Source organism: Trichosurus vulpecula, chromosome 5, assembly GCF_011100635.1.
Source record: "Trichosurus vulpecula isolate mTriVul1 chromosome 5, mTriVul1.pri, whole genome shotgun sequence".
Lineage (NCBI taxonomy): Eukaryota > Metazoa > Chordata > Mammalia > Diprotodontia > Phalangeridae > Trichosurus > Trichosurus vulpecula.
The window spans coordinates 93,734,337-93,761,972 of record NC_050577.1 but is presented as its reverse complement, the minus strand read 5'-3'; the positions used below and the strand labels follow the sequence as shown (position 1 = coordinate 93,761,972).

The 27,636-nt window shown below is 43.5% G+C and overlaps 1 protein-coding gene across 1 annotated transcript in view; it reads right to left on the bottom strand.

Moving 5' to 3' along the window:
* Window positions 1-24,748, bottom strand: part of WDR86 (WD repeat domain 86) — a 53,738-nt gene extending 28,990 nt beyond the window's left edge. Inside the window, exons 1-3 of the mRNA XM_036760544.1 lie at window positions 24,586-24,748; window positions 13,811-13,952; window positions 5,921-6,344 (exon numbers count right to left, since the gene is read on the bottom strand). Coding sequence (XP_036616439.1) covers window positions 5,921-6,344; window positions 13,811-13,952; window positions 24,586-24,748 — 729 coding nt within the window. The remainder of the gene's footprint in view (window positions 1-5,920; window positions 6,345-13,810; window positions 13,953-24,585) is intronic.
* Window positions 24,749-27,636: the final 2,888 nt, after the last annotated feature.

Genomic DNA, 27,636 nt, shown 5'->3' with positions numbered 1-27,636 from the left:
GATGCTACATGAATGAAAATCCCATGCAAATTACCAAGAGGAGGAAGTCACACTTCTGAGCAATTACTCCTCCTCAGCAGTTTGGTTGCCAGCTTCTCAGATCAGCAGCTTGAAAAGAAATCAGGCAACAAGCCTAACAGTAGCAATTTAAATTACTTCCACCTTCCTGTCCACTATACCACATGCCTCTTCCCACAGGAGCCAATGTTCAGGAAGGCCCCTCAGAATGGGTTAGGGAGATAAGGAGAGATGGGAAGAAACAGTAGCATCCTCACAGTAAGACCGACTTTTCCTGAATCTCTCTTCAAGGTCATAGCACAGGAGCTGAAGAATGGAGTGGATGCGCAAGAGTGGAGGTAAAATTAGGGGTAGCTCAGGAGAAGAAACGAAACATCTGATTTTTGTGAAGTCCAAACATCCGCAAAGCTCAACCGAACAAGGCTTCCTGGTCTTTCTCCCCTGGCCTCTTATATCCCAGCCATGCCACTCAAGAATAATTGCCAGAAACCGTGACTTACTCCCCTGAGCCTTGGGTAGTACCACACTACAATTTAGTATCAAGTGCACATAGCTTCATACCATTCTATAATTAATTCCTGGGTATTAATCTTTCAACCTCAATTAGTCTGTGAGCACCTGGGACAGGGTCCCTTGTTAAGACATCAATTTCTCTTCTTTCCCTTGAAGGACCCACCTTAGGAAAGGGAGCACAGGTGTTCAATCAATCCTGATGGATTGAGATTCCTTGTAACGGCCCTTAGGGGCAGCGAAAGAGCTGGAAATGTCCTCAGAGTCAGCAGAGAACTTCTTGCATTTAGGAGAGTTTTAGCGTTGTGTCCTTTAAGTATCCTAACTCTTTGAAAATTGGCGGTCCAAATATGATATGGATGCAAAAACCTTGTTTTTGCTTTGTTTTGTATCCCCAGTGTTTAGCACAAGTGCCAAGCATATAGTAAACTTTTAATAAGTGCTTGTCAACTGAGTGGAAGGTCAGCCAACCTTTAAATCTCAACATTAGATTAACCAGATATTCTCTATACCCCAAATATTCAGGGCAAATGGGAATCTATTGTATTAATGGTGCCTCCTTCTGTTAATAGTATTCTTTCCAGATACTGAAGACAGTTCTGTTAGGGGGTTATGCTATGTCTTGCTCAAGTACCTAGTAAACCATAAGCTTCATAAGTATGTGGATAATGAATTATCTAAATTTTGTAGCTACCCCAGCACCTAGCACTCTGCTCTGAACACTTCAGTACTCAGAAGGATTTTTGATCTCATGATGTGGGCAACTACATGGAGCAACAGCTAGAGCTCTGGACTTGGGAGTCAATAAGTCCTGAGTTCAAACCCAACTATAGACACATGCTAGCTCTGTGACCCTGGGAAAATCATGTAACCTTTGTGCCTCAGTTTCCTCATTTGTAAGATGAGGATAACAATAGCATCTGCCTCCCAGGGTTGTTGTAAGGATAACTATGAGAATATCTATAGAGTACTTCACAAACCTTAAAGCACTGTATAAATGCTTATAGTATTACTTTGTTTTGTCAGGGCAATTGAGGTTAAGTGACTTGCCCAAGGTCATATAGCTAGTACATGTATCAAGTGTCTGACGCCGGATTTGAACTCAGGTCCTCCTGACTCCAGGGCCGGTGCTCTACTCACTGTGCCACCTAGCTGCCCCATGTTACATTATTATAATGTGTGTATTCCCTCCATTAGTGAAGACCACAATTCATACATTCATCTCCTCTATGAACCATGTCCATGCCCTATACAGACACATAATATTTCCTTATTAAATTGAATGCAATCAAATCTGTAATGGTTCCAAATTTCTTAGTGCTTCAAGTTGGACCTCTGTAGGCATGTGTAGCTTTCAGGCCATACACAATGTAGCTCGACGCCCTCTATCCCACTTACATTTGATCCCCTATCCTCTAATTTGAATTTCTAGTTTCTTGTTTCTCACACACACACACACACACACACACACACATCATGGCTCAGTCCAAATTCTGTGCCTGTTCTAATGTTATCCCCCCAGACTGGAATTTTCTCCATATAAATCCTACCCTTCCTCAAAGTCCCACCTCCTAAATCAAGCTTTCACCAATTACTTCAGCCCCTACCAGTCTCTCGGCAGTGGTTACAGCTTGGGACACACCAACTCCATCCACTTTGACAAACATTTATTAAGCGCCTAGGATGTTCGAGGCACTGCTCTAAGCAAAGCAATGATGAAACAAAGACCAAAGCAGTCCATTCTAAATCTGTTAGAACAGAGGCTCCTTGCAACAGGGATTGTTTCATTCGTTGTTTTTGCATGGCCGGTGCCAAGTCCGGTGATTGGAACACAGACAATGCTTAACAAATACTTGTTAACAAATTGTTTCATGGATTGATTCTGTGGGGGAATACGTTTTTAAATTGCCATTTTCCACATGCAACTCTTGCTTTCCTGAACTATATTGCAAACTTCCTGAAGGCAGGGGCTCCGACACCTCCTTCTCCTTCATACCCCAAACATGGTCTGACAGAGGGTGGTCGGGAAATACTTGGCAACTGACTAGTCAGAGGTTTGTGAGCAAAATATGCCAGTCATCTCCACTTCCAAACCCTTTCACCTAGTTTTCCTTCAAACCATTTTTTCTCTTTGCATGTCTCTTCCCTTAAGATGTGCCCTTTGGGCTATTTGCTTGTTTTTTCAAGCTTCAAAAGGAATGAAAAACAAAACAAACCACACAATCAGAGCCTCTGCCCTTCCTGTTTTGGGTCATCCCATGTTCACCTCTGATTCATGTGTCTTCGGTCTTTTTTGTTTTTTTCTTTGCCTGTCCTCCCTTTCTTTCTCCTGTCTCTGCTGCCACCCTGCCTCTCTCTCTCTCTCTCTCTCTCTCTCTGCTCTGGTCTTGCCTTTCCTCTATTCTCTGCCCAACAATACCCCAGGCCCATCCCTACCCTGTACCCTACCCTACCCAGCCCAAAAGAATGGCTTTGTGAGATATACCAGAAAGACAGCCCCTTATCCATCGCAGGAGGAAATTACCTCTGCAAAAGTGGGGCTCCTCCAGCAATGAGAGAGAATCTTTTACTGATCAGACCTAAAAATCTTGGGGAGGGAGAGAGAACATGACTGAACCAGCAAGTGAAATGTCTGAAAGAAGAGGCTGTTTTTCCTCACAACTAAACAGACACCTCTCTCTTCCTCTCCAGGGTTGTCTCCTGCTTACATCTTCATCTCAGGTACCTGGGCTACTCAGATAATGGCTCAATTACTACCCTACTAAAAATTAAAGTTTACAATATTTCAGCCCAAGCCCCAAACTGAGCAAAGATGTCCCAGTGCTTAGAGAAGAACCTATGAAACCCTATCTCCATTCCCCAGGGATCGATGGACTCTCTGTACACCTGGCCAGCATGATGCTTGACGCCCTCCTGAAACAAGTACAGCATATGCTTCAGTACTTCACTTGGATCAGTAACCTCCTTGATGTGGGGACTCCATCATGACCATCCATGCCTTCTCATCCAGTCTGGTTCTTGTCCTGGTCTTCTCAAAAAATCTTCTGTTTAGGATTCACCCAGTGTTCAGTAGGCCATCCACTGGGTTGCTTTTGTGTTTGTGTATGTTTTTTTAAACACATCCTGTGGGTAGGGTGCCAACCAGTAGAACCCTGGGGTTGTTCATCTATCCTCTTACTACCTGACTCACCTATTTTTCCTTCTCATCAGACATTTCCTGGATGATACCTTTTATGCCACTTCTTACACACAATAACTAATAGTCTGCTAATGTTTGCCATGTTTTTCTCCAGTGCCCTTCAGGTCAGAACTGGGAGTGTTCCATGATCCATTGTCATAAGCCATCACTGGGAGAATATCAGTGTTAAAAAGATGAAGTTTTGTGTCAGGAATCAACTTGGGATCCCCAAAAGCAATTTCCCAAAGGCAATCTAATTCACCCTCCTCTTCCTCTCCAATTTTGGGCTCATTAGCCATCTCCAGTGCCTATCTAAGATAGATAGATGTCCTGCTGGACTAGCTTGATGGGCTGTCCATCTAATTCACAGAATAATCAGGATAATAGGCATCCTTTATCTATTTTTGTCCTATATGGATCATCAAGCAGACCTCCTTTGAGGAATCAGGTCTCTCATTGAGGACATCGCACAGTACCCTGAGATTTGATTCAATCAACACAATGACATCTGCAAACAGAAGCATTTGGAGGAGCTTACAATCTATAATCAGCCAAGTCACTTAACACAATTTGCCTCAGTTTCCTCATCTGTAAAATGAGCTGAAGAAGGAAAAGACAAACCATTTCATTATCTTTGCCAAGAAAATTCCAAATGGGGTCACAGAGTCGGGCATGACTGAAATGACTGAACAGCCACTACAAAAAAACAATCTATAGTGAGTCAATCCTTCCATTTGGACTGGGCAAGAAAGATAACCTCCAACAGCTTGGTTAAAGCAATATGTCTTCCTGTTTTAGGTCTCACTTGACAATGATGAGGGTTAGTGATGAATTGTGATTTTTAGAAGATGACCGTAGCTAGAAAGGTGAAAGATGGGCCTCAAAGAACCAAGAGCTCTTTTGTAGTTTTGTTTCACAGGCTGCCATAGCCAAAGACTTCATCTCTTAGTAGCCAAGGCAGTAGTGAAAAGCTTTGCTGGTCTGGTCCTCAGACAGTGGACTCAGTCTGTCACTGGATCCAGGCTCAACACCTGCCCTTTGAGAACCTAGGGTCACCTACTATGTTAAATCATCAGTGCAGGACTGGTGGAGGAAATCCAGTGTACAAAGGATAAATGAATAGAGGGAGCCTTTGTTTTCTAAATGGATTCTTCCTAAAACTTTTCAAAGCACTCACTACAGTGGTCCATTTGTATGGCACATTTTAACTTTTGCATGAAATTATCTCCCTTTTGACCACAAAGAAACTAATTCTGATCTGTCAACTACTCTACCTACTTTGAAAGTTACTTGATCAAGGTCACACAGCTAATCCAAGACCAGAAGCCAAGACTACTATGGGATTTAGGGGTAGAAGAAACTTTAGAGAACATCTAGTCTAATCCGTCTATTTGAGAGGAAATGAAGGCCCAGAGAGGGGAAGGCTTCCTGTGGCCAATACATTAGTGTATTCAAAATATGGATCAATTACCCCTCCAAAATTTAAATAAATAAAACTGGTTTACACTCAACTTTTTTTTTTTTTAGCATAAAATGAGGCAAGTCTGTATAACAGCAAAGGTCAGTAATTCTCTAGTATTTTGATCTACTCTGGGTGTCCTTGCAGTCTGGAGTGGCATGAGCAGACAAAGCATCACTCCACTGCCCAACCAGATGTCTCTTGGTAAGCTGGAAAAAGCACTGAATGTAAGAATCAGATAATCAGGTTGGAGTCTTGACTCCAACTTAATAGCTGAGTGACCTTGGTCAAATTATTTTCCTTCTCTAAGCCTCAGTTTTCTTTCTGTAAAATGAGAATACTACTTGCATTCTTTGCCTCAAAGTTTTGTTATGAAAAAAAAAAGTATAACCAATTGTCAGGGAGAGATATTGTGAAGGTTTAGGTAAAAAAAGTATAACCAATTGTCAGGGAGAGATATTGTGAAGGTTTAGGTATGTGTTTGACTAGAGGACCTCTCAGGTACCTTCCAATCTGAGATTCGGTGATTCTAAGAAGTGACTCACCCAAAGTTACATAGATGAAATTAGGACCCAGATTACTAAGCCGAGTTTCTGCAAGAGACTGTGTTTTTCTCTACTTAAGCTAGACTTTCTACTAAAAAGCATATTTTGTCCCGATCGACTACAAGTGCTTTCTAAAGTGACCCAACGCAGGGATTAGGGAATCTCAGAATTTTTCTACATGTTCCACAAGTAAAATTGCTTGATTCTTACCTCCAGGCAGATCACTGACCCCTGATGCTCTTTAAACACCTTCAGTGGCTCCCCAGTCACAAGGTTCCAAGTTCGAATGGTGGAGTCGGTGCTGCCTGTGAAGAGCTCCTGGTTGAGTTCATCCAGGGCCAGGCACAAGACAGCTCCCGTGTGGCCCCTCAAGGTCTGGTAGCAACAACCGCTGGACACCCACCAAACTTTAGCTGTGCCATCCGTGCTGCCTGTCACCAGGAAGTCTCCGCTGACCTTCTCCCCCTGCTCTGAGGATGCATCTGGGATGTCCTTGGAGGAGTAGTGAGCTAAGGTCAGCACACAATTCCGGTGACCCCGAAACTCCTGGATTTGCCGTTCCTTGTCCACGCTCCAGCAGCGGGCCGTTCGGTCATAGGAGCCACTGAAGAGGTAGTCTTTGGCAACTAGGATCCTATTGGTGACAAATCTGGGGTCAAAGACTAGCCCAAAGTTCAGTTCCCCAGCCAGGCTATAAAGAGTCTCAAGACTATCGCCAAGTTTGACAAACTGATGTCCCCCCCCCAATTCCTACCTCCCCAAATCCCACGGCATGTTTGGAGGGTAAGACCTTTTACCATATCTTGCTAAGAAAATTTTAAGTAATTTTATAATTATCAGGAACTAAGTGTTAATGAGTAAATGAAAAAGATTTCCTCTCTCTCCACCCCTAGAGACAGAACAACATTTTGTTGCAGTAAATGGATTATATTGGAAGCCAGGCATCCTGATGAAGACACAATGAAGTAAGAAACTTGGACTCAGTGGAGAGAGAAACTTCAGAAAATGAGCTCAGTTGAGCCAAGAGAAGGTCATTTGGAAGTAAAGAGAACACCAAATGATCTCCCTATCTTTAAAATTTTCATAACCTCTCTTTTGTCCTTAGGATCACAGATTTAGAGCTGGAAGAAATCCTTGAGGTCATCTAATCCAGCCTTTTCATTTTATAGGTGAGGAAGTTAAGGATTCCCGAGATAAAGCTACCAGTCCAAGGTCAAACAGGTATAAGGGGAGAGCTAGGTTTCAAACCCAGATCCTCTGGTGCCAAATCCAGTTGCAGGGGGAGGGGTGGGTTTCCGCTACACCAGATTCCATAATCTGGTTTGAATCATACTTGAGCATTTAATAGTATTATTCCACCATTAGACTGTCAGGTTCTTGAGGGCAGGAGTTATATCTTCTTTCATTTCTATAGGGTCTTTAGGGTCTTGCTTAGAGATTGCCCAAAACAGCAGGTACATTAAAAAACACACTTGTTGGATTGAACACACTGTGACCAAGGAGTGAGATGCTTGTTAGCTTTCTCTTGCATATTTTGTATCACTTTGTATTATTGCTAATTAGGTCATCCGGTTAGATACTTCCTATTATATTTAAGATGTGCCTGAGAGTTTTGTTATTGAGACAATTTACTATAAGGACAGAAGCGGAAGATAAGGGACTTACTGAATTCTCTCCCCAGGCTGGTGACACAGAAGGGAAACCAAACCTTTAAGAAGTTTAGAGGAGCAGTTATAATGATGATGGTAACTAATGTTTACAGAGTGTTTGAAGGTTTCCCAAACATTTTTGTGTACATTACCATTTGATCCTCACAGCGATCCATGACATAAATACAAGGATTATTACCTCCACTTTACAGATGTGGAAACTGAGGCATAGATCAGTTAAATGACTTGCCCTAATAACAGCTGTAGCAGGATACAGCTATGAACTGCTTCACTCATCTCGATTAATTTAATACATCTTGGCAAAATTTATTAAGCAACTATGTGCAGAGCACCACACTAGGCACTGTGGAAGACACAAAGTTGAAATAAAACATGATCCCTGTCCTCATTAGAGCCTATAGTCTAGTAGGGGGAGGAGGCACACACATAACATTAAGCTAGCTTTTATATAGTGCCTTAAGGTTTGCAAGATGCATTACTAATATTATCTCATTATATACTCACAACAACCCTAAGAGGCAGGTGCTATTTTACATTTTTACATTACATACATATTTTCTCCCTGTTTTACAGCTAAGGAAACCGAGGCAAACAAAAAAGTTAAGTGACTTGGAAGGGTGGTCCACACAGATAAGTGTCTGAGGCTGGATTTGAGCTCAGGTCTTCTAGACTCTTCCACAGAGGACAATTCCAGTCCATTAAAATCATATTTATTGGGACCCCACTAATTTGCAATCTGTGACTATAAGTTAAAATTAGCCTTTGTACTAATTGTAATTCAGTTGTAAGCTCCTTAAGGGCAAATACTGTCCTTTGCCTCTCTCTGCACCCCTGGAGCTTAGCACAGTGGCCTGCACATAGAGAATGCTTAATATTTGCTGATTGATTGGTTACAGAAAATGAATTTTAAACCGACTAAAAGCAGAAATCAGTTTTGAAGGGGATGCTGGACTCCCTCCAGAAATGTAATCATTCCCTATTACTCAGGCACTCCCTTTCATGCACAAACCATGTACTGATTACAAGTGAGTCTTATCCAGGCAGCAACACAGGCCAGACAGGGTGTTCCCATTACTGAATGTACCACTTTGGATCTCAGTTTCTCACCTACAAAACAAGGGAGTTTGACTAGATGACTAGATGCATGACGTCAAACTCAAATAGAAACCAGAGCCCCTAAGCAGTACAAGCAGGCCACATGTTGACTTAGTTCTAAAATGTAATATCTATATCATATTGTATTTTTATTTATTTTATTAAATATTTCCCAATTACAACTTAATCTGGTTTGAGCCACACTTAAGAATGTTGGGGGCTGGAGTGTGGTAGGCCACATATGACTTCCGGGCCTCCACATTTGACACCTCTGGACGAGGTGAGCACCATGAGAACAGTAAACTCATCATTAGGAAATATCCTGCAAGACCCCATCTGCCTTGGTACTCACACTTCATCAGTACCCTCTGCCCCTCTGAGTGGAGGGTGGAGCCATGAACTCCTCAACCTCCATTTAAGGACAGACATCTCTGAGACATCTCATTTCCTACCCAACAGCACTCATTTTGGAATTCTTTGACTTCTTCACCACGTCCCAGCACCAGGTACCTCTCTCCACCCTTTCATTAGACTGTAAGCTCCTTGAGGTCAGGGACTGCCTTTTTTGTATTTGTATCCCCATCCTAGCACTTAGCACGGTACCTGGCACACATTAGACGCTTAATAAAATATATTGACTATCCATCTTTGGGAGTGCTCCATGCCAGCAAAGGCTGAAAGCAGGATTCATCTGGCAGAGAAGTGAGTGGGACCAGTGCTATGTGGGGACTGAGGCTGCACTCCAGACCTCCTCTGTCATACACTATAGCTCTTCATCCTGAAACCTCACTCCAGTCTTGGGATTCACACAGCAGATGTATCCTCCACCCCGGTCTGCCTCTCCCTCAGACTGGATGGCTCCTCCCAGAACCTCCATTTAAAGAGGGTGCCCAAGCCAGTGTTGTCTCCTTCCTCTCTAGGCTGCTCCAGACTTCCTCTATTATGCTCCTATGCTGGGTACCTCTGTCTACCTTCCAACCTGCCAGCTTCCTTGCACATGTCTTTCCCAATTAGAATGTAAACTTTTGATAGCAGGAACTGTCTTTCTTTCTACTTGTATTTGTATTCCTAGTGCCTAGCAAATAGTAAGTGCTTAATAAATGCTTGTTGACCGACTGATCTCTGAGATCCTTTCTAATTCTAAATCCTTGTGAAAATAACAAAATGATATTTAAAAAAATATTCTCTGATTTCAGACCTCTCACTCAGCTGGCCTTCCCTCAAAGTCATTGGAATTAAAGACATTGTACTAGGTGTCAGTTGTTAGATGAAGCTGCCTTTATTAAGGCTGTTTTAATGATCTGTGATATCTAGGGTATTCTGAGACAGGCAGAGAGAAGATATGTCTGGAGACAATGATCACCGGGATTAAGAGGAAAAGGCCTCATCAGAACTCTGAGAATCAAGACTGCTTGAGCGGTTGACTGTCCAGTGATCCCACCACCATCCAGCACACTCCTTCCTAGTGCACCCAGAGGCAAGCTCAGATGTCCTGAGTCAGCTATTCTGTAACAGCCAGAGTCCGATACTCCATCTCTTTTTTTCGTTGCTCCTTCCATATTAGCACATTGTATGTGGGAGGCCTTAGCAATTAGGCAACACTCCCAACCATAATGGCTATATGCAAAGGGGTGGGGAAGGAAGCTCTTCAAGAAGCCTCCTAATGCTGAGAGTTCTCAGATCTATATACTCTCAGAGACTCAAGCCTAAAGGCATATCTAAAACACACCTTCTCCAAGAGCCCTGTCTCTCCTTCAATGCTGTAGTGCACACCACACTTAAGACTGGCTTCCAGCTACTGTTTCCTTCATAGACCTACCCTCTGCTTACTTCCCAACATCTTTAAATTCCTCCTGGCAGATTACAAATAGCTCAATTTCCTTTCTAGCTATTCCAGCAACAGGGGGCCATTGCCATTCATCCTGATCCATATGTGGCCACTGGACCCAGATGGCTCCAGAGGAGAAAGTGAGGCTGGTGACTTTGCACAGCCCTCCCTCATTTAAATTCCATTCACTTGCATGTCATGGCATCACCTTCCTGATGTCATGGTCCTCTTTGAAAAGAAGGGACAAACAACTACATCCCAGCAACAACAAGGGATGGGAAGTGCAGTGCATAAGCCGCTGGACCTGGAGCCAGGAAGACCTGAGTTCAAGCCTGGCCTCCGTCACTTACTAGCTGTGGGATCATTCACCACTCTCAGCTTTAGTTTCCCTCTCTGTAAAATGGGACAATAATAACAACCATTTCCCAGGGTTGTTGTGAGGACTGGATGAGATAATATTTGTAAAGTACTTTGCAAACCTTGAAGCGCTATATAAATGCTGGATATTATGCTAAATGTCTGACTTCCCCTTAGTTCCATAGGTCCATGAGTTCCAAACACCATGAGCCTCAAAAGCTCTCCAAACAGCTCTGAAATACATGTACTTTATTAGTTCCACAACTCCATCTTGGGCATTTGAGATCTGGTTATATAGTTGTTCAAATGTCAACTCAGAAGCATTGGTCTATGATGATGTCAATTAAAAAAAAGGAAGAAAATTCCATTTCCAAAAACTTAAAAATGACAACTGATGATTTCTGAGACTAATTATCTGCGTTGCTTTTTAGAGGGCTAACAGTGGGCATGCTGTGACATATTAAATGAAAACCAGCATTGGAGGCAACATTGTCAAAGTTGATCAGCTGAGAATGTGACCTTCTTAAAGCTCTGTCCAAATGTGTTTTTCTAATTTCCATATATCTTACACTTTCTTGCATCTGTTCCACAAAGGAAGTCCATTTATTTGTTCATTTGTTTATTGTTGATTCATTAATAGGCAGTGTCCTCTAATATCTTAAAAAAAAAAAAAAGGACCAGACTAGGAGACCTGGGTTCTTCCAGTCTCTCACTACCACCTAGCTGTGTGGATTTGAGTAAGTCATTTAATCTCTTAAGCCAGAAACATTTTTTAAGTACCTACTATGTGCCAGGCACTGTGCTAAGTGCTGGGGATACAGAGAAAGGTAAAAGACAGTCCTTGCTCTTAAGGAGCACACAGTCTAGCCAGGGAGACAACATGCAAACAATATCAAATCAGGTGGACTAAGTGGCCTCTGAGGTCCCTTGGGTACATGATACCCAGTAGTTCCCATGGGTGTCTGTTTTCCATCTAAACTCCCCTCCAGTTAGGTCGCTCTGTTCACTGTTTCACGAAAAGGCTACGTTCATTCCTAATTTTTTTTGTTTTTTGTTTTTTTGTTTTGGGTTTTTTTTTTTTTGGCTTGGGGAAGGCAGGGCAATTGGGGTTAAGTAATTTGCCCAAGGTTACAGAGCTAGTAAGTGTGTCAAGTGTCTGAGGTTGCATCTGAACTCAGGTCCTCCTGACTCCAGGGCTGGTGCTCCACTCACTGCGCCACCTAGCTGCTCCATTCCTAACTTTTTTTAAAAACATTTTTCCATCTTCAATAACTGTGAGAACCGCCACCTCCTCCAGGCAGCCTCTAGTGTGATTCTCCTAGCCTTCTCTTCTCCCTTCTCTGAATTCCTATAGCACTTATCATAGTCCGCTTTCATTTGTCACTGAATGTTTTGCAATAATAGCTCACACTTACATGGGGCTGTATAGATTATAAAGCATTCTCCTTGCAACAACCCTGGGAAGAAGGTGGTACAAGACGCATTGTTCCCATTTCACAGACGAGGCTCTAAGAGTTTAAATGATCTGTTAGCGATCATGGCATTTTAGGATAACAGGATCAGAGCTCTAGGGCTGGAAGGGACCATAGAGGCCATCTAGTCCAGCGCCTTCATTTTACAGATAAGGAAACTGAGGCCCAGAGAGGTTAAGTGACTTGCTTAAGATCACACGGCTAGGAAGGGCCTGAAATGGGACTTAGAACCAAGCGTCCTGATTCTAAGTCCTGCGCTCTCATTATTGTCATGCTACAAACTTCTGAAGGCAAAAATTCAGTTTTATATGATTTCCACACCTTCCTCACAGCACCTAGCACAGGGCCAGGCAGCTCCTTGGCCACTAGTAAGTACCCACTGACTTTAACTGAATGGTGAAGGCCTTTCAGACTGCCCTGAAAACCAGCTAGCAGGCCTGAATTCAGCTAGGAAAAGAAAACTTCAAACATCTTGGACTGGGGGATATTTTCAACAATTAACCAGGGAAAGGATTTTTTTTCTTCAATTCGTAGTTCCATCTTTAGAACAGACAACTCCCACTTCTCTCTCCCTCCTCCTTCAATCCCCTCCCCGCCACCCCCCAGCTAAGCATCAGTTATCAATTAAGCCATTTCCTCTGGAATTCTGTTCTCACCAGTGGGAGTGCTGGGCTTTCAGTTCCTCTCCCATCCTTCACCCAGAAGCAAAGTCAGATGTCCGAAGGAGAACATGGGACCGAAGGAGGGCATCCGCCCCCGTGCCAAAGGCTAAATGAGCCATCTAACAAGACTGCCTCAATCTGAGACCCTGCCCACTCCAGCCCCCGGCCACCTTCCTCTTCTCTGACCTGCCAGGGTTTGGCTGATGCTCAGCCTGGTAATGAATGCCACAACAATGGGAAAGACAAGTTACCTCGGTCCTAAAAATGATGCCTCATATTGAGGTTATGATTTAAGACAAAGTTCTTCACAACTACCATAGGAGGTGGGTAGGGCACATATTATCCCTATTTTATAGATAGGGAACCTGAGGTTCGGAGAAGTGACTGTGACTTACTCCAGGTTAGAGAATGAGTCAAGTGCCAGAACTGTTATTCAAATCTGGGTGTCATGACTTCTGGTCCAGTAATTTTTCCACTATACTACGTCATGCTTTATTATTATTAAATTTTTGCATATATGTATGCCTTATCTCCCCAACTAGACTGAAGGGTGGTGTGATCATGGAATTTAGAGCTGGAAAAAGACCTTTAGAAATCATTTACTCCACCCTCATTCGATAAATCAAAACAGAGGCCTGGAAAGATGAATTGACCATTTCAAGTTCAAACAAGTAATAAGTAGCAAAGCTGAATTTGAAAAGCAAAACTGAGGTCCCCAGACTCTAAATACGATGTTCTTTCCACTCCTCTGAGGGCAGGAACCTTGTCTTCTATGTCTTTATCTAAAACAAGGTAAGCTTCCTAAGGGTAGGGACTGTTTTTTTCTTTGCCTGCCGCCTAATACATAGTACCTCACACAGCACCAGCACTTAATAAATATTTGTTGAATTGACTTGTATTTCCCACAGTGTCCAGCATATTTTATTATACACACAGCAGGCACCTTTTGGGAGACCCATAATTGTTCAATTGTTGGGAGTCAGCAGTCACAGAATTATGGTATCAGTCAAACAAACCTGTTTACAATTGACGTGTGTCCTCGGTAAATAGCCAAACATTGTCCAGTCGCCACGTCCCACTTTCTGATGGTGTGATCGGCACTACAGGTGAAGGCAGCTTCATTTTCCAACTGGCAGAAAGTGATATAGCTTTCGTGTCCTTCGGAGAAAAGGAAGAATCGGGTGAGAGGTGTGAGGATCATTGACTATCATTTTTCCTTAAAAAAAAAAAAAAAAAGTGAAAAAGAAGCCATCAGGAAAAGGATAGTGGTAGTGCTGGTGAAGGGAGTGACATTTTAGGAAAAAACAACCCATAGTTGACTATGTTTTAACACAGGGGCTCATGATGGATCCCTTGGAGGGACTCCCTTCCCCCAGGAAACTAAGGTGGCCCTCTCTTCCTCCTCTTGGGACAGAGTTCTTTTCTTATTCCCTCACAGCATTCACATTCACATTCTCTCTCTCTCTTTCTCCCCTCTCCTCTCTCTCCCTTTTTTTTCCCCTTCCTCCCTAAGTCAAAAGCACCCACAGTCATTTGTCAGCACCCATTGGTAGCACTCTTGACTAGAGAAATTGCCAAGCGTTTCCTTACCAGGTTAAGGTGTGTCCAAACCAGATAGCAGCTTGCACCTGGAGGGTATGGCCCTGGCTACAGGACCACAAACTCGAGGAGCATAGAATCAATGACTCCCAGCATCTTAATAGTTAGAGCCTTGGAGATTGGGGAGGGAGCTGAGGCCTAAATAAGTGATGTGACTTGTCCAAGGTCGCACAGGTAGTTTGGGACAGAGCCAGAATCTCTGGATTTCTCTTCAGGATGTCTTTCCACCATACAATGATGAATAAAAAAATCTGCCAGTGATCAAAGTATGTCTACACATACAGTTCGTGGACAAAATATTTCCATTTTTTACTGAATTTTTCTCTTTTCATCTGGATGCCTGACATCACCCAGACAGGGTCTTAGAACCTCCAGGGTCCAATTTCAAGCCGCCTGACACATTTTCCCTGAGTTTCAGCTCAGTTGCTCTTGGAAACACTTAATGTCCTGGATTCTGAGAGAAGAAAACTTTAGGAAAAAATTTTTTTTTTTAAAAAAGAAATGCTCGAATCTTCTTGGACAGCAGATACCAGGCCTCTAAGAAAACAGTGTTTGCAGGAATTAAGTAAACATGTTGAGAAAACCCTACAGATTAAATTTCCCTTAAAATACACACAGGATTAAAAGTTGAGGGCAAAATGTGTTTAGCAAAAATGCAGCTCAGGGTTTTTTTTGTTTGTTTTTGTTTTTTTTTCCACCAGCCTCAATGCATTTGCAAAATACTTCAAGACTGTCAACAAATCCTTCCTGAGACCGGATCTGTCCCCTGTGCTCCCTCTCCCCGACCCCCACAGCTCAGCGATCAGACAGTCCCTGAATACCAACAGAGAAGAGACAGCAGCAACTTTTTAACACTGTAATGGTGCTTCTCATTAACTGTTTCACAGGAAATACTGAGTGAGAGGAGAATGGAAAGGAATAAAGCACAATCTGCAAACTGGGGCAGTGCAAGCCCTCATACCAGTGTGGCAACTGGGAATGAAGTCAGAGCCCTCACTTTCACATCCTAGCTCTGATACTTAGTACCTATGTGACCCTGGTCAAGTCACCTCTCTGGGCTTCGTTTCTTCAGTTATAAAATGAGGAAGGTGGATTAGCTGACAGGCAAAGGTTGCCTCCTTGTGGTGCACGCAGTCAAAGAGTACTGGATTGGAGGCAGAGACTCCTACCTATCACTTCCCACCTGTATGTAAAACCTTGGGCAAGTCTCATCTCCTCTTTGGTTGACAAAACCTCTTCTCCAAAGTAAGGGGCTTAGGGCAGATGGCCTCAAGGGTCTCTTACAGTTCTAGATCTATGAACTATAGATCTAGACCAATTCTTGGAGGACAAAGACCACCTAGGTCCTCATCTTGATTTTGCACGATCACATCTTACCCTCTCATTAACTCTATTAAACTAGTTTGAATTCATTTTTATTGGGGTCCTCCTCTCCTTCTCCCCAGTAAGCAAACTCTCCAGGTTGTAAAGCAAAGCTCTTCCTCCCAACCCTGTTCCCCCTGCTCCTCAACGATGGTCGGTCCATCTGGAGTTGAACCCTGTGGCTTATTTTCTTTGATGAAGCCACCCCAGCCCCCACATCTGAAAACAGAACCAGCAATGACTCATGGTTTTGAGGGCTTCATCAACAATAAACAAATCCCACAGTGATTAGGAAGATCTTCTAGAAAGCACACTGGGGAAGCTTTTCGGTGGGATCTTTGGCTGTGCTAGGGCTTTGCAGAGTATCATTTAGAAGGGCATCCTCCATCAGGATCCAAGCCCCCTGAGCTATACTACTACAGTCCTAACATAATGACGACATAACACACTGAAGGCATTAAACCAGGGAGAAGAGAAAACAATCGGGCACAGAACCCAGCCACAAAACTGTGTGCACCTTAGAGGGGAGAGGGGATTATGAGATTTCAAGTTGAAGAAGTTTTCAGGGATCATCTAGTCCAATCTCATTTTACTAAAAAAAGAAACTGAGGCAGCATGGGGTTGTGTGATTAGATGACTGTCCAAGGTCACTCAGAGTTAATTAGCAGAGCAAGGACTCAAAGTCAGATGTTCTGAGCCCTAGTCCATCCAGTGTTCTTTTCACTAGACCAGCACAGAGACTAAGAGGGCAGGTCTTGTATCTTTAGAGGCCTACAAATCCGTAAATGTCAAATCGAAAAATAAATGCCATTGAAGGTTTGGAAAATGCACGTAAAAGGTGGTGACTGATCATATCACTGCTCGGCAGTTGGGTTAAAGGTAGGACTGATTAAGTACAAATCAATCCTTACTTCTTTTTCTTAGCTGCTTTGGAAAGTAAGTTGGTGAAGGAGGCCAAATTGATACAGTGTGAGAATTGTTTCCTTAAATATAAACAACTCGAGTGAAAACATCACTACAGTATGACAAGGAAGATTTTTGAAATTTTGTTTGGTTTTGGGCAAGTTTTAAAGAAAATTATGTTTGCCAAAGGCAAGTTTTTTCTAAGGGGGTGGGGAGGGAGAGACAGAAAAGTGGGTCATCCTAATAGGGTGGGATAGAGAAGATTCCATAGATTGTAGGACTCGGAGGTTGAGAGAGGTGCTGTACCCACATCGGCGAGGCATAATGCTAAAGTAACTACTTTATTTTAAACAAATGTAATTCCCCATACACTGTGTTACCTTGGACAAATTAATTTGTTTGCCTCAGTTTCCTCAACTGTAAAATGAGAAAAATAATAATACCCCCTTCTTAGGGTTGTTATGAGGATCAAATGCAATCACATTTGTAAAGAGCTTAACACAGTGTCTAGCACCTTGTAGGCACTATTTAAATATCATTATTATTGCTTAGCCCAATGATTTTGCCAACTGTTAAAAAAAAAACGGTCGAAGCTCCTCTTTTGGTCAGAGCCTATGACTTCTGAATATCCCCAATCAATCAGCAAGCATTTATTAGGTACTTACTATGTGCTGCTAATGGCTAACTGCAGGCCACAGGGATACAAAGACTAGAATGAAACAGATTCTGCCTTCAAAGATCTTATATTCTATCTATATGAAACACATATAATACATAAATATATTATATAATATACTATATATAACATGTTATATATAATACATAACACACACATATAACATGTATATATAATATATATCACATTACACGTTATATGTAATACGTAAACATATATAAATGCATGAAATACATACAACATAAATTTATGGGAGAAGAGAATCATATTTGAGCAGACTGGAGCTTGAGTAGAGTTTTAATGGAAACAAGGGATTTGAAGAGATGGAGATAAAGGAGGAGTGTCTTCCAGGCTTAGGGAACAGCCAGATGAAAGGACTGTAAGTTTCTTGCGGTAATGGACCATGTTTGCACTTTGTGTTGCCCATACTCAGTCCACATGTAGTATGTATTCGATAACAATCTGTTGATTATTGAAAAAATTCAGGTAGGAGAGCACAGACATTCCTGAAAATAGACTAAGCACAGTTCATCTATCATATATCTATCTCAGAACTCAACTCACTGAATCACAGGAGAATTGAAAGCACCATCCAGGGTGGCCATCTAGAGTCCACGGCTTCTTAAACCCATACGGGATCAAGACCCACATTTTAAGAAGTGCTGAAGGGGTCTTGAACGGAAAAAGTTTAAGAAGCCCTGAACCAACATAAGACATTGTCACAATAACAGAAGCAACAAATGGCCTTCCCTGATTAACTCTACTGTGACATTATTCACTCCTCCGTTCTATCTTTTCATCCTGTTTGCATTCTATTGTGCTTCATTATTATTTGGCACTTGTTAAGTTTTTATTTTAAGTGTTAAGTCCTTTCACATCTTCACGAATTGACTATCTTGGAAGCTCTATAACAAAGATCATGTGTGTTGCATCCTCCAATGATGCCTAGTACAGTGCTCTGCAGAAGCAGGAGCTTGAGAAATGTTGTTGACAGGCATTTTTAAAAAAAATCACATGAACTTGTGGTGGGAGAGAAGCATTGAGGCTAAAAGGCTTTCTTGACAAGGTTATCATTATATTTTCTTCCTCTTTATTGTCTTCTTCCTGCCCCTCTGTCACCCCAGAAGTGTTCTCACTCCCCACAATCCCCCAACATGGAGGTTGCCTCTTCTAGGGCTCTGACAACTCTTCTTTGGGTGGTGGAATGGCTCAGCATCAGCTCTCAGACCAGGACACCCGGGACCTCCACTGTATTATTGGCCACAGAAAATAACCTGGAGTTGGGTGTTGATGAAAGAGTAACCTGGCAACTGGGATCTCTAAGTTCTTACTGGAATCTAGTCTGAAATATGGGTTCTTCAAGTGAAAAGTTCATATAGGGGCTTTTTTTCCCCAAAAACATTTTAATAACTATATTTCAATTGATTTCCTTTGTAATCCTATAATTTTGCTTTGTGCACTTAACACCATTATTTTGAGGAGCCTAGATTGCCAAAGGAGCCCATGACCTTCAAAAGATCAAGAACCCCTGTTCTTGTGAAAAGCCTAAATTGGCTCAGTTGGGTGTAATCCCAATTACTGGGAAGATGGAGGCCGGTAATCTCTTGAATTTGAGAGTTTTGAGCTTCAGTGAGCTAAGCTGATTAGCCGTCTGTACTAACGTGGCAAGTTCCAGCAATGGGGAGTAGTGAGAGTGCTTTGCCAGGTTGCCCAAGAAGGCAACTTGGCGAAGGTCAGAAATGGAGCAGTCCAAGCTTCTGGGTGGAACAGAGTGAGACCAGGCCTATGAGTAGTCCCTGTAATTTCAGCATGAGTAAGATAGGGAGACCCAGATTAAGCAAAAATTAGACTGCTCCTCAGCCGACAGGTGCAAAGGACCATAGATTTAGGTCTGGAAGAGACTTTAGGGGATCACCTAGTCTAAATCATCTCACTTTACAGATAAAGGGACTGAGGCTCAAAGGGTAAAGTCAATTACTCAAGGTCCCAAGGCAATAAATAGCAAAGTCAAGATTTGAACCCAAATCCTCTGACTAAATCCAGTTCTCTGTCCTGAAAGCTGTTGCTAAGCCCTTCTGGCTTGTAGCAAGAGCTTAGGCTCTGACAGAATGGTCAGGGCTACTACAGGAGTGTCATTGGAGAGAGAGCACTCACATCAATGACCTCATGAGTTGTATGAACCGCACTGCCTGGCACTGCCACATGGCCCCTTCTTTACTGACCAAATCATCTCCTACAGTTTGCAATATGGATTTTAAGAGGGTAAAATCCTCTCATTTTTTAAATGGGCAGACAAAGAGGCCTAAAGTTTTCTCTGAATTGATCTCACCTGTTGGAGGGAGGTAGCATGAACTCTTTTGGGATGGGGGAAGGAAGAGACCCATTTGGCAAAGTCCCCATCTGCTTACTCCCTTACTCATTGGCTCAATACAAGTGTGCCCCACTCCGTGACAATTCAACCTACCCACCCTTGAACCAACAAATCAGATCAATCAGGTGGCAGTTCACTCTGCAATATTGAAGTTATCCTTTGTATCTGGAGAAGCCTTCCCTTCTTGTGTTTTCATCAACCTCAGTACATACAGACCATTCTTCTAGAGATTACAGAGATGAGAAAAGCAAATGGAACTTAATAGTTGCTTCTATATTCTTGGTTGCTTTTTTTTTGGGTAAAAGTTACTTTTCTGATCTCTTTTCTTCTTTCAGGATCTTACCCTCTTTTTCCCTTCCAAGTTGAGCTCAAGCATCCACCTCCTATATAAATCTTTTCCTGATCTCCCTAGCTGTTAGTGCTCCACCCATGAAATTACTTTGTGTGTGCTTTCTATATACTTTGCATTTACTTAAGTTAGCAGGGGTTGGATTGGAGTATAAACCTGGATCTCCTGTACCCAGGACATTTCTGGTGAAACTAGTCATAGTTGAAGAATTTGGGTACTTTGGAATGAAAAAACAATACCTTTACTGGCCTCTAAGAAAGAAGAGCTGCTGACTCAAAGGGATCTTTAAAAGGGAGTAACCCACCCTCTGACTTCGTTTCCCCTGGCAGATTCATGTTAGGGTATTCAAAACCCTTTCTAGAGAGTGAGGGGGCATAGAATTCCTTTTTCCCTCATCCTAGCGGCTTATTAGCTCCAGGCCATGTGAAAGTTAGAACTGGGGTTCAGCCAGATAAGCTTTAGCCCAGATCTCTGACTGCCTCTTTTGCTTTGTATTTCTTTGATAAATCCAGGGTGAATGGACGGTGATCCCAAGATGTATCTCGTGGAGCAATCTTATGAGAGAGATCCCGGGTTCCTTGGTCAGAGCTATCTGGCAGTCAGTTGGATTACTTAAGGTTTTATTATTATTACTGTACATATTTATATTTGGTATATACTTACATGTACAGATTATCTCCCCTAACAGAATTATTAGAGGAGATTATATTCCCCTCCCCCAATAGGAGGGGAATATAATAAGGAATTCCCCAATAAGGAATAAAACTTACTCTCTTATTCCTGAGGGCAAGAGTATGGTTTCATCTTCATCTCTGTATCTCCAGGGTCTCACTCAATACCTGGCATACAGTAAGCATTTAATAAATGCTTACTGATTGCTCGATTTACAGAAGTATTCACAATCTTTTCACAGTAAATCTCCTGAGCACAGAATAGCTAACATCTATATAGCATTTCGTAAGGTTTGCAAAGTGCTTTCTCATTTGAAATATGACCAATTTTACCAAACAAATATGATTTCTATAAAACTTCTCAGCAGCATATCTATAAGAAGGTGAGACACAGCTGAATTCTTTTTATAACGAGGAGTTTCTGCATCAGAGAGGATAACCACCACCAGAGGGAGGAGATTAACCCCTGACCTGCCTTGACGAAAGAAAGACACAGACCTGGAAGGAATTGTTTGGACAGTACAAGGTCAAGTGCAAAATGCTTTTTAAGTGGACTTTGCAAACTGCATTGTGTCTTATTTTCAATACCAGGCTCCTGGGATATTATAATAGTTACTGTTATACGTTACTGTATCCTATTCTGAGTCTCAGTCGATATAGTCTTTGTATTTAGTATTTCTTTTTTATGGAAGAAATACACTGCTGTCCCATACCTCACTCATATTGTACGTTGAAGACCCTTCTATTACCCTCTTTTGAGAACCCCTAGGCATGAGTCAAACATGAGCTTCAATTCATTTTCCCCTGGGGGACTGGGGTCAGGGTGTAAAGAGCCAAAGAGTGTGAGAAAAGGAGCCTAATCCCTCTCAACAGAAGTGAAGTTCCCACAGGTTTGATCCTGTTCTCTATACATGGATTGAGAACAGAGGCTGGAAGAGCAGTGGGCCCGGCAACAGTTCTCAATTTTGTAATTATGTCTAACGTATTGTTTTCCCCAGTAGGACGCAAATTCGTTGAGGGAAGGGACTTTTATTTTTGTCTTTTTTTATCCCTAGTGGCTAATATAGTAGTTAGCACATGGTAAGTACTTAATAAATGCTTTTTGATTAAATGACTAATATAGAAATGTTTTACATGATTGCACATGTATAACCTATATCAGATTGCTTACCACATGGGAGGGAGGGGAGAAAGGCATAGAATTTGGAACTCAAAGCTTAAAAAAAACCCAAATGTTAAAAATTGTTTTTACATGTAATGGGGGAAAAATAAAAAATTCTTAAAAATGCTTTTTGATTAATGCTTAATTTATAGGATTCCTAGTGGGGTCCTTTTTCATAGAGAATCTCCTAAATACATTTGAAATATCTAATTTGCAAAAACCCCCAACAACTTGATTTCAGTATACTTTGTTTTTATAACCACCTTCTCCCAAAGAGATCAAAGGGCAATAGGAGCTTATCCAAGTCTCCAGTTGTCTGATTCTAGATCCATACAGTCAGGAACTCCCCACTCATCCTTTGATTTCTTTACTACCTTCTCCATTTCTTCCCCACTGTTTTCATGGGCAGTTATTCACATGACTCATAGCTGGTCTCAACACTTTTTTTTTGTTTGTTTGTTTTTGGCAGGGCAATTGGGATTAAGTGACTTGCCCAAGGTCACACAGCTAGTACATGTGTTAAGTGTCTGAGGCTGAATTTGAACTCAAGTCCACTCCAGGGCTGGTGCTCTACTCACTGCGCCACCTAGCTGCCCCTCTCAACACTTTCTACTCTTTGTTACAGGTAGCCTATAAAAGGGGCAGGCTCTCTGACCCTCAGCATTCTAGAGTGGTAAGCATTTCACCAAATTAAATGCTCAGGGGAAGACAATGTATCAGAAATTACCAATTCTCCTGCCTTGAGAATCACAGATCAAGTAATATGTATTTATCAAGTACTCACGATGTGCCCTGAAACCTGATGGGACAGCTCTAATACCCATTCTGGAGGGATCTGATGTGTCCACCACTGGTGGTTCCCCACCTCAGGTGACACCCGAGGGCAGCTTCCTTTCTGTGATTCCTGACTCTCTCCTTAGTAGGCAGCTACAAAAATAACAGAGCACATTGTCCTTGATCTCAAGGAGGTATGTTATTTTAAGAAAAAAGGTTAGCTCTTTCTTCCCAGTAAGCAGCCACTGATTCACATCCACCCTTCCAGGTGATGAAAATTTAGCTATTTCCCTCCTGCTGAGCACTTAACTTCAATTTCCCCTTGAAATCCCAACTATCAAGAAGAAAAATTTTGAGAGGGAAAGAGTAGCCATTTTTCACTCTTATACATGAAACTTTCCTGTTGAGTAGGATCTGTCCTCAAATCGAGGGCACTAAGGGGCTCAGGAGCAAAGATATCTTCCTGAGAATGAAGTGTAAATAGATTAAAGCTGGAGAAGCCAGGTGGAAGCAGCAGCAGTCAGGAATGGGGAGCAGAGGATGATGAAGAAGGGACTAGAGATGGCTGTGGGCAATGGAAGGAGAAAAAAATGGGCCCAGTCTGAGAACCAATGCATTGGAGTCTTCAAAGGGGCACTCTGGGGAATGGCAATACCAGACTGGGCTGTGCCAAGTAGTATCATCACCTATAAGAATGTTACCATTTGCTTTTATGAGAATATACATACAAAATGGGTGCAAAATCACGATTATTAAAAATGATGTAGAATCTAGAAAATATTTCAACTTTAAGGAGAGAGACTGGGCTTCACTCAAATCAGGACCTTCTGGGGTTTAAAGCTTACAGTGAATCACAGTTCTCTTTTGGCCACAGATAAGCAGCTGTTTTTTTTGTTTTTTTCATTTGTAGAAAAGTCTTAGCAAATATCAGATAAGTCAAAGTTAATTTCTATTAGGCTGTGCATTCATTAAAGTATTTTTTTTTCTTTACCAAAAGAGGGAATATGATACAAGGAAAAGAGCACAGGTAATGGTAGATGATTATTAGCTTTTGGCAAGTCATTTAATGTCCCTGGGCCTTGGTTTTCTCATATGCAAGATGAAGGGGTTGGACTCATTGGCCTCTGAGGTCTCTCTAGATCTACGATTTAATGATCCTTCTTCATAATGTCTATAAATTTAGGGGTAGGAAGATATGGAGTGGTAAGATAGCACAGAATAAAAAATGTAAACTACCTAAAGATAACCTTTGGAGCCAAAACTCTCCAAAAGAGGGCAGTAGGAAAACAAGTAGAAGAGTAGGCTCAATAAATAGGAATCGGTAGAGAGAGTTCCTTACCTGGAAGATGGTTTTTTAAAAAGCCACAAAACAGATAAAACCTGTGCACACCCTCAGTAACTGACCTTACTGGTAAGCTTGGCTTAAAATCACAGAATCATGGGATATCAAAGCTGGAAATGATTTGCCTAGTGTCACATAGCTGGTTACTGGCAGGGTCAGGACTACACCTCATAAGCTCAGTCCTTATCAAATTGCAGTTTGCTGATAAATGGTCTACATGGGCCTCCCTCCCCGTTACCTAGCCTCCCGCATGGGTCATATCCATTCCATATAGCCTTCCTTATCTCCCAGAAGGACAGGAGACTTGGCTTCCTGTCCAAAATGGCTGAGGCTCCTTCTGTGTGTTCATATAGCTGTGGCCCCGTTTTAAAAACACCTTGTGGTACGGGAAAGCTGGAAGGTCCTACTGTTATCCCAGTCTGTGGGGGGAAGGGGCGACGACACTATCTACAGAGCACTAGAGGCTGGAGAGGAGAGGGAAGAGGGAAAGACAGGATAAGATGCCATGTGGCACCTTCTGGGAGGCCAGAAGGGTCCTAGACTGGGGAGGAGCAAGGAGACCGTCTGGAGCGCGCTCTCTACCTTGGAAGTGTCCGTGACATTGGCTGTCATCAGTGCTCCAGAGACGCGCGGTGCCATCCTCGCTGCCCGTCAGCAGCCGCCGGCCGTCAGGGCTCAGGCTGAGCCAGTTGATGCCTCCTCTATGATCTGTGCAGACCCTCAAGGCGGAGCCATTGCCCCCCATTCTACCACGCTAAGGGAGGGGCTCCCCAGCCAAAGGAAGGCAGGTTCCTCCAGAAACTGCCTTCAGACATCACCTTAGGAATTACACCCCAAGAGCCTGCAAGAGGTATTCATGTGTACGTGAGAGCAGAAACAACACCTTCCCAGCCCTGCAGAAGCGCCCCCGTTCCTGACAAGAGCAGACCTCCTAATCTAGTCCCTCTTATCTGCACACTTCTTACCCTCCAAAAAACAACTCAAGAGAAGGAGTCAACCCAACGGTTGAGTACAGCCATCAAAACCGGCCACAGAAAAACGAGATTTCACCTCCTCACCCTCCTTCTCTGCCCCTCACACTAGTTCCTAGGTCTAGGACTGGAATTCATTGCCTGGAGAATAACCAAATCCCCTTCCCCCACTCCCAGCTCACTATACCTCTCCCTCCTTTTTACCCAGGAGGAATTCCCTCCAGAGGACTTATTCCCTGTTGGGGATGAGCCCCCCACCCCTCCCGATTTTAGTTGAACCCACTGTCTGTCACGCTTCCAGCGCTACCAAAGCCCTAACCTTCGACCAGAGGGTTTCCATCTCAGGACCGTAAGGCGTCTCGTGAGAGAGGTGACTGACTCAAACTCCCCACCTCCCCTCTCCCCCTCCAGCCACTCCGTCCGCCCCAAGGCACACCTAAAACTCAAACCAAACAGGAGGCTTCCAGCCTCATCCCAAGGTGCAGCAACTCACGGACCTGCCTAGAGTCCATACTGGGTTGAGGGGGGTCTTTTCTTTTAAACTTCCCCAAGCCCTACTCCTCGCTCAACACACAATTACCCGTTGTGGAGGGCAATAGAACAATAAAGTGCAAGCTGGCTCCTCCTAGGAGACCACCCCTCAACCTGTCCCCTCCCACTTTTCCGGGACTGCTTCCCCACCCCTATCCCTTACTTCCTAGCTTCCTCCCTCCCGTGGTTCTCAGTCTCCCTAGAGAACCTAACTCCTCCCTACTCCCTCCTCTTCCCCTGGCGCCAGCCTTAACTCACCTTTGCCCGGGACCCCCAATCGCTCCCTCCTTCTTCGCTCCTTTCTACGCTCTCTCCTTCCCTCTCCGCCCCCTCCCCTCCCCCGAAGAAGGCTCCACGTGGAAACTTTCCCCAACAGCTCCGACCCTTCCAGGCCACTCCAGCCCAGGCTCCACGCAGCGCCCCCACCCCCTCACCTTCCCCAAAGGCTGGGAGGAGAAAGGAAGACTGAAGGGGGGGACGGTCCTCCTGTCCCTGGGGAGGGGGAGAATTTCACCCCTCCAAAGGCAGTTAAACTGATTGAAATCTAGCCACACCCCCTCCTGCCCTAGGGAGTCAGGGGAAGGGGACGGGCAGCCTCGGATTAGGCAACACACACACACAAATTCGCACATATACTTGACTGCGATACATCCAGACTAGAGGTATTACTGGGGAGGCGGGGAACAGGAGACGAAAAGGTTATCTTTAGGATTAAATCCTAAATTCGCTTCCATAGTGAAATTGACACCCTCTTCCTCCCCCCAAACAAGGCATAAATCCCGAATGGTGAAGTACAGTCCCTCCAAGACGTAGTTTTCTCACAGCTTGGGGCTACATACTATGTGAACCCATTGGGGTGGAGGGAGGGAGGGAGTCAGCTGCTAGTTGGCTGTATGATCTTGGGCAAATCGCTGCATATTTCTGAGTCTATCTCTAACACTAGGAGTTTGGACTAGTTCAGCGGTTCTCAAAGTTTTTGGTCTGAGGACCTCTTACATTCTTCAAAACTGTTGACACTCCGCCCCCTCCAATAGAGTTTCTGTGGATTATATTTTTCTGTATTTACTGCATTAGAAATTAATCCAGGGGTCCCTGGACCACTCTTTGAGAACCGCTGGTCTTGGTGATCTCCACGGCGCTTCCCGCCCCCAGCACAGACTGGCTGTTAAACTTCTGCTTTCCAGGGAGGACTTGTGGCGCTTACTTCAGTCACGGGAAGAGCAGAGCAGTACCTAAGACTGGGTTACCAATGTAGGCATACAGGCTCTTCTTGGAGCTCTGGGCACCCAGGTCTTTTGTTAGAACTTCCCCCACCCCCCGTGGCTGCTGCTCCTGCTCCTCCTCCTCCTCCCTTCCTCCCTCCCTCTACTCCCCTCCCCCCCAAGGCTTCAAGCTCCATATGATCTGCCCGCTGAGGTCTCTGCAGGAATCCCAAAACCCGGCCACTTGAACCCTCTCCCAGAGCTTCTTTCCGCTGTTTCTTATTAATGCAGCGGTTCAGGAGCTCAGCTCAGTGCATCAACTCAGCAGACAAGGGAGGATGGAGGAAGGGGGAGGGGAGCAGCGAGTGGATAGGTGGGGAGGAGTTGACCCTCTAGCCTCAGGATCCCTCTAGGTCCTAAAGGTAGCAAGATTCCCCAAATCCTTTCTAGATCTTGCCAAAAATCTAGAAAGTAGAGAAAGGCTTAATGACTCAGTCAAACTGCCGGGCTAACTTCTCTCTCATAGAGAAGGTGTCCATACCCCCTCTCAAGATGATCCTGTGACAAGGTCCCATTGGGCACTGAAGCTAACTTGGCACATAAAGACCTCGAAAGGAAAGAGAAATTACTCAAAAAGTCTTTATCCCTTACTAAGTGAGCCAAGAGGGGGTAGGATTTGAACTCAGCCTTGTGGGAGTCTACATATTGTTGGTGAGATAAGAGTAACTCTCCACTCCATCATTTATATAGGGTCACCTTTCCCCTCCTTTCCATTCTTCTTGCCATCACTCTAATAGAGGATCTATTTACCTCTTGGCCAGATCAGTGCCTTCTGACTTCCTTGATTTCCTTCTATCCTTTCCCATACCATGATTTTTTTTTTTTAGTACCCACCATGCCTTAAAAGGTATCACCTGGCGAAATTCTTC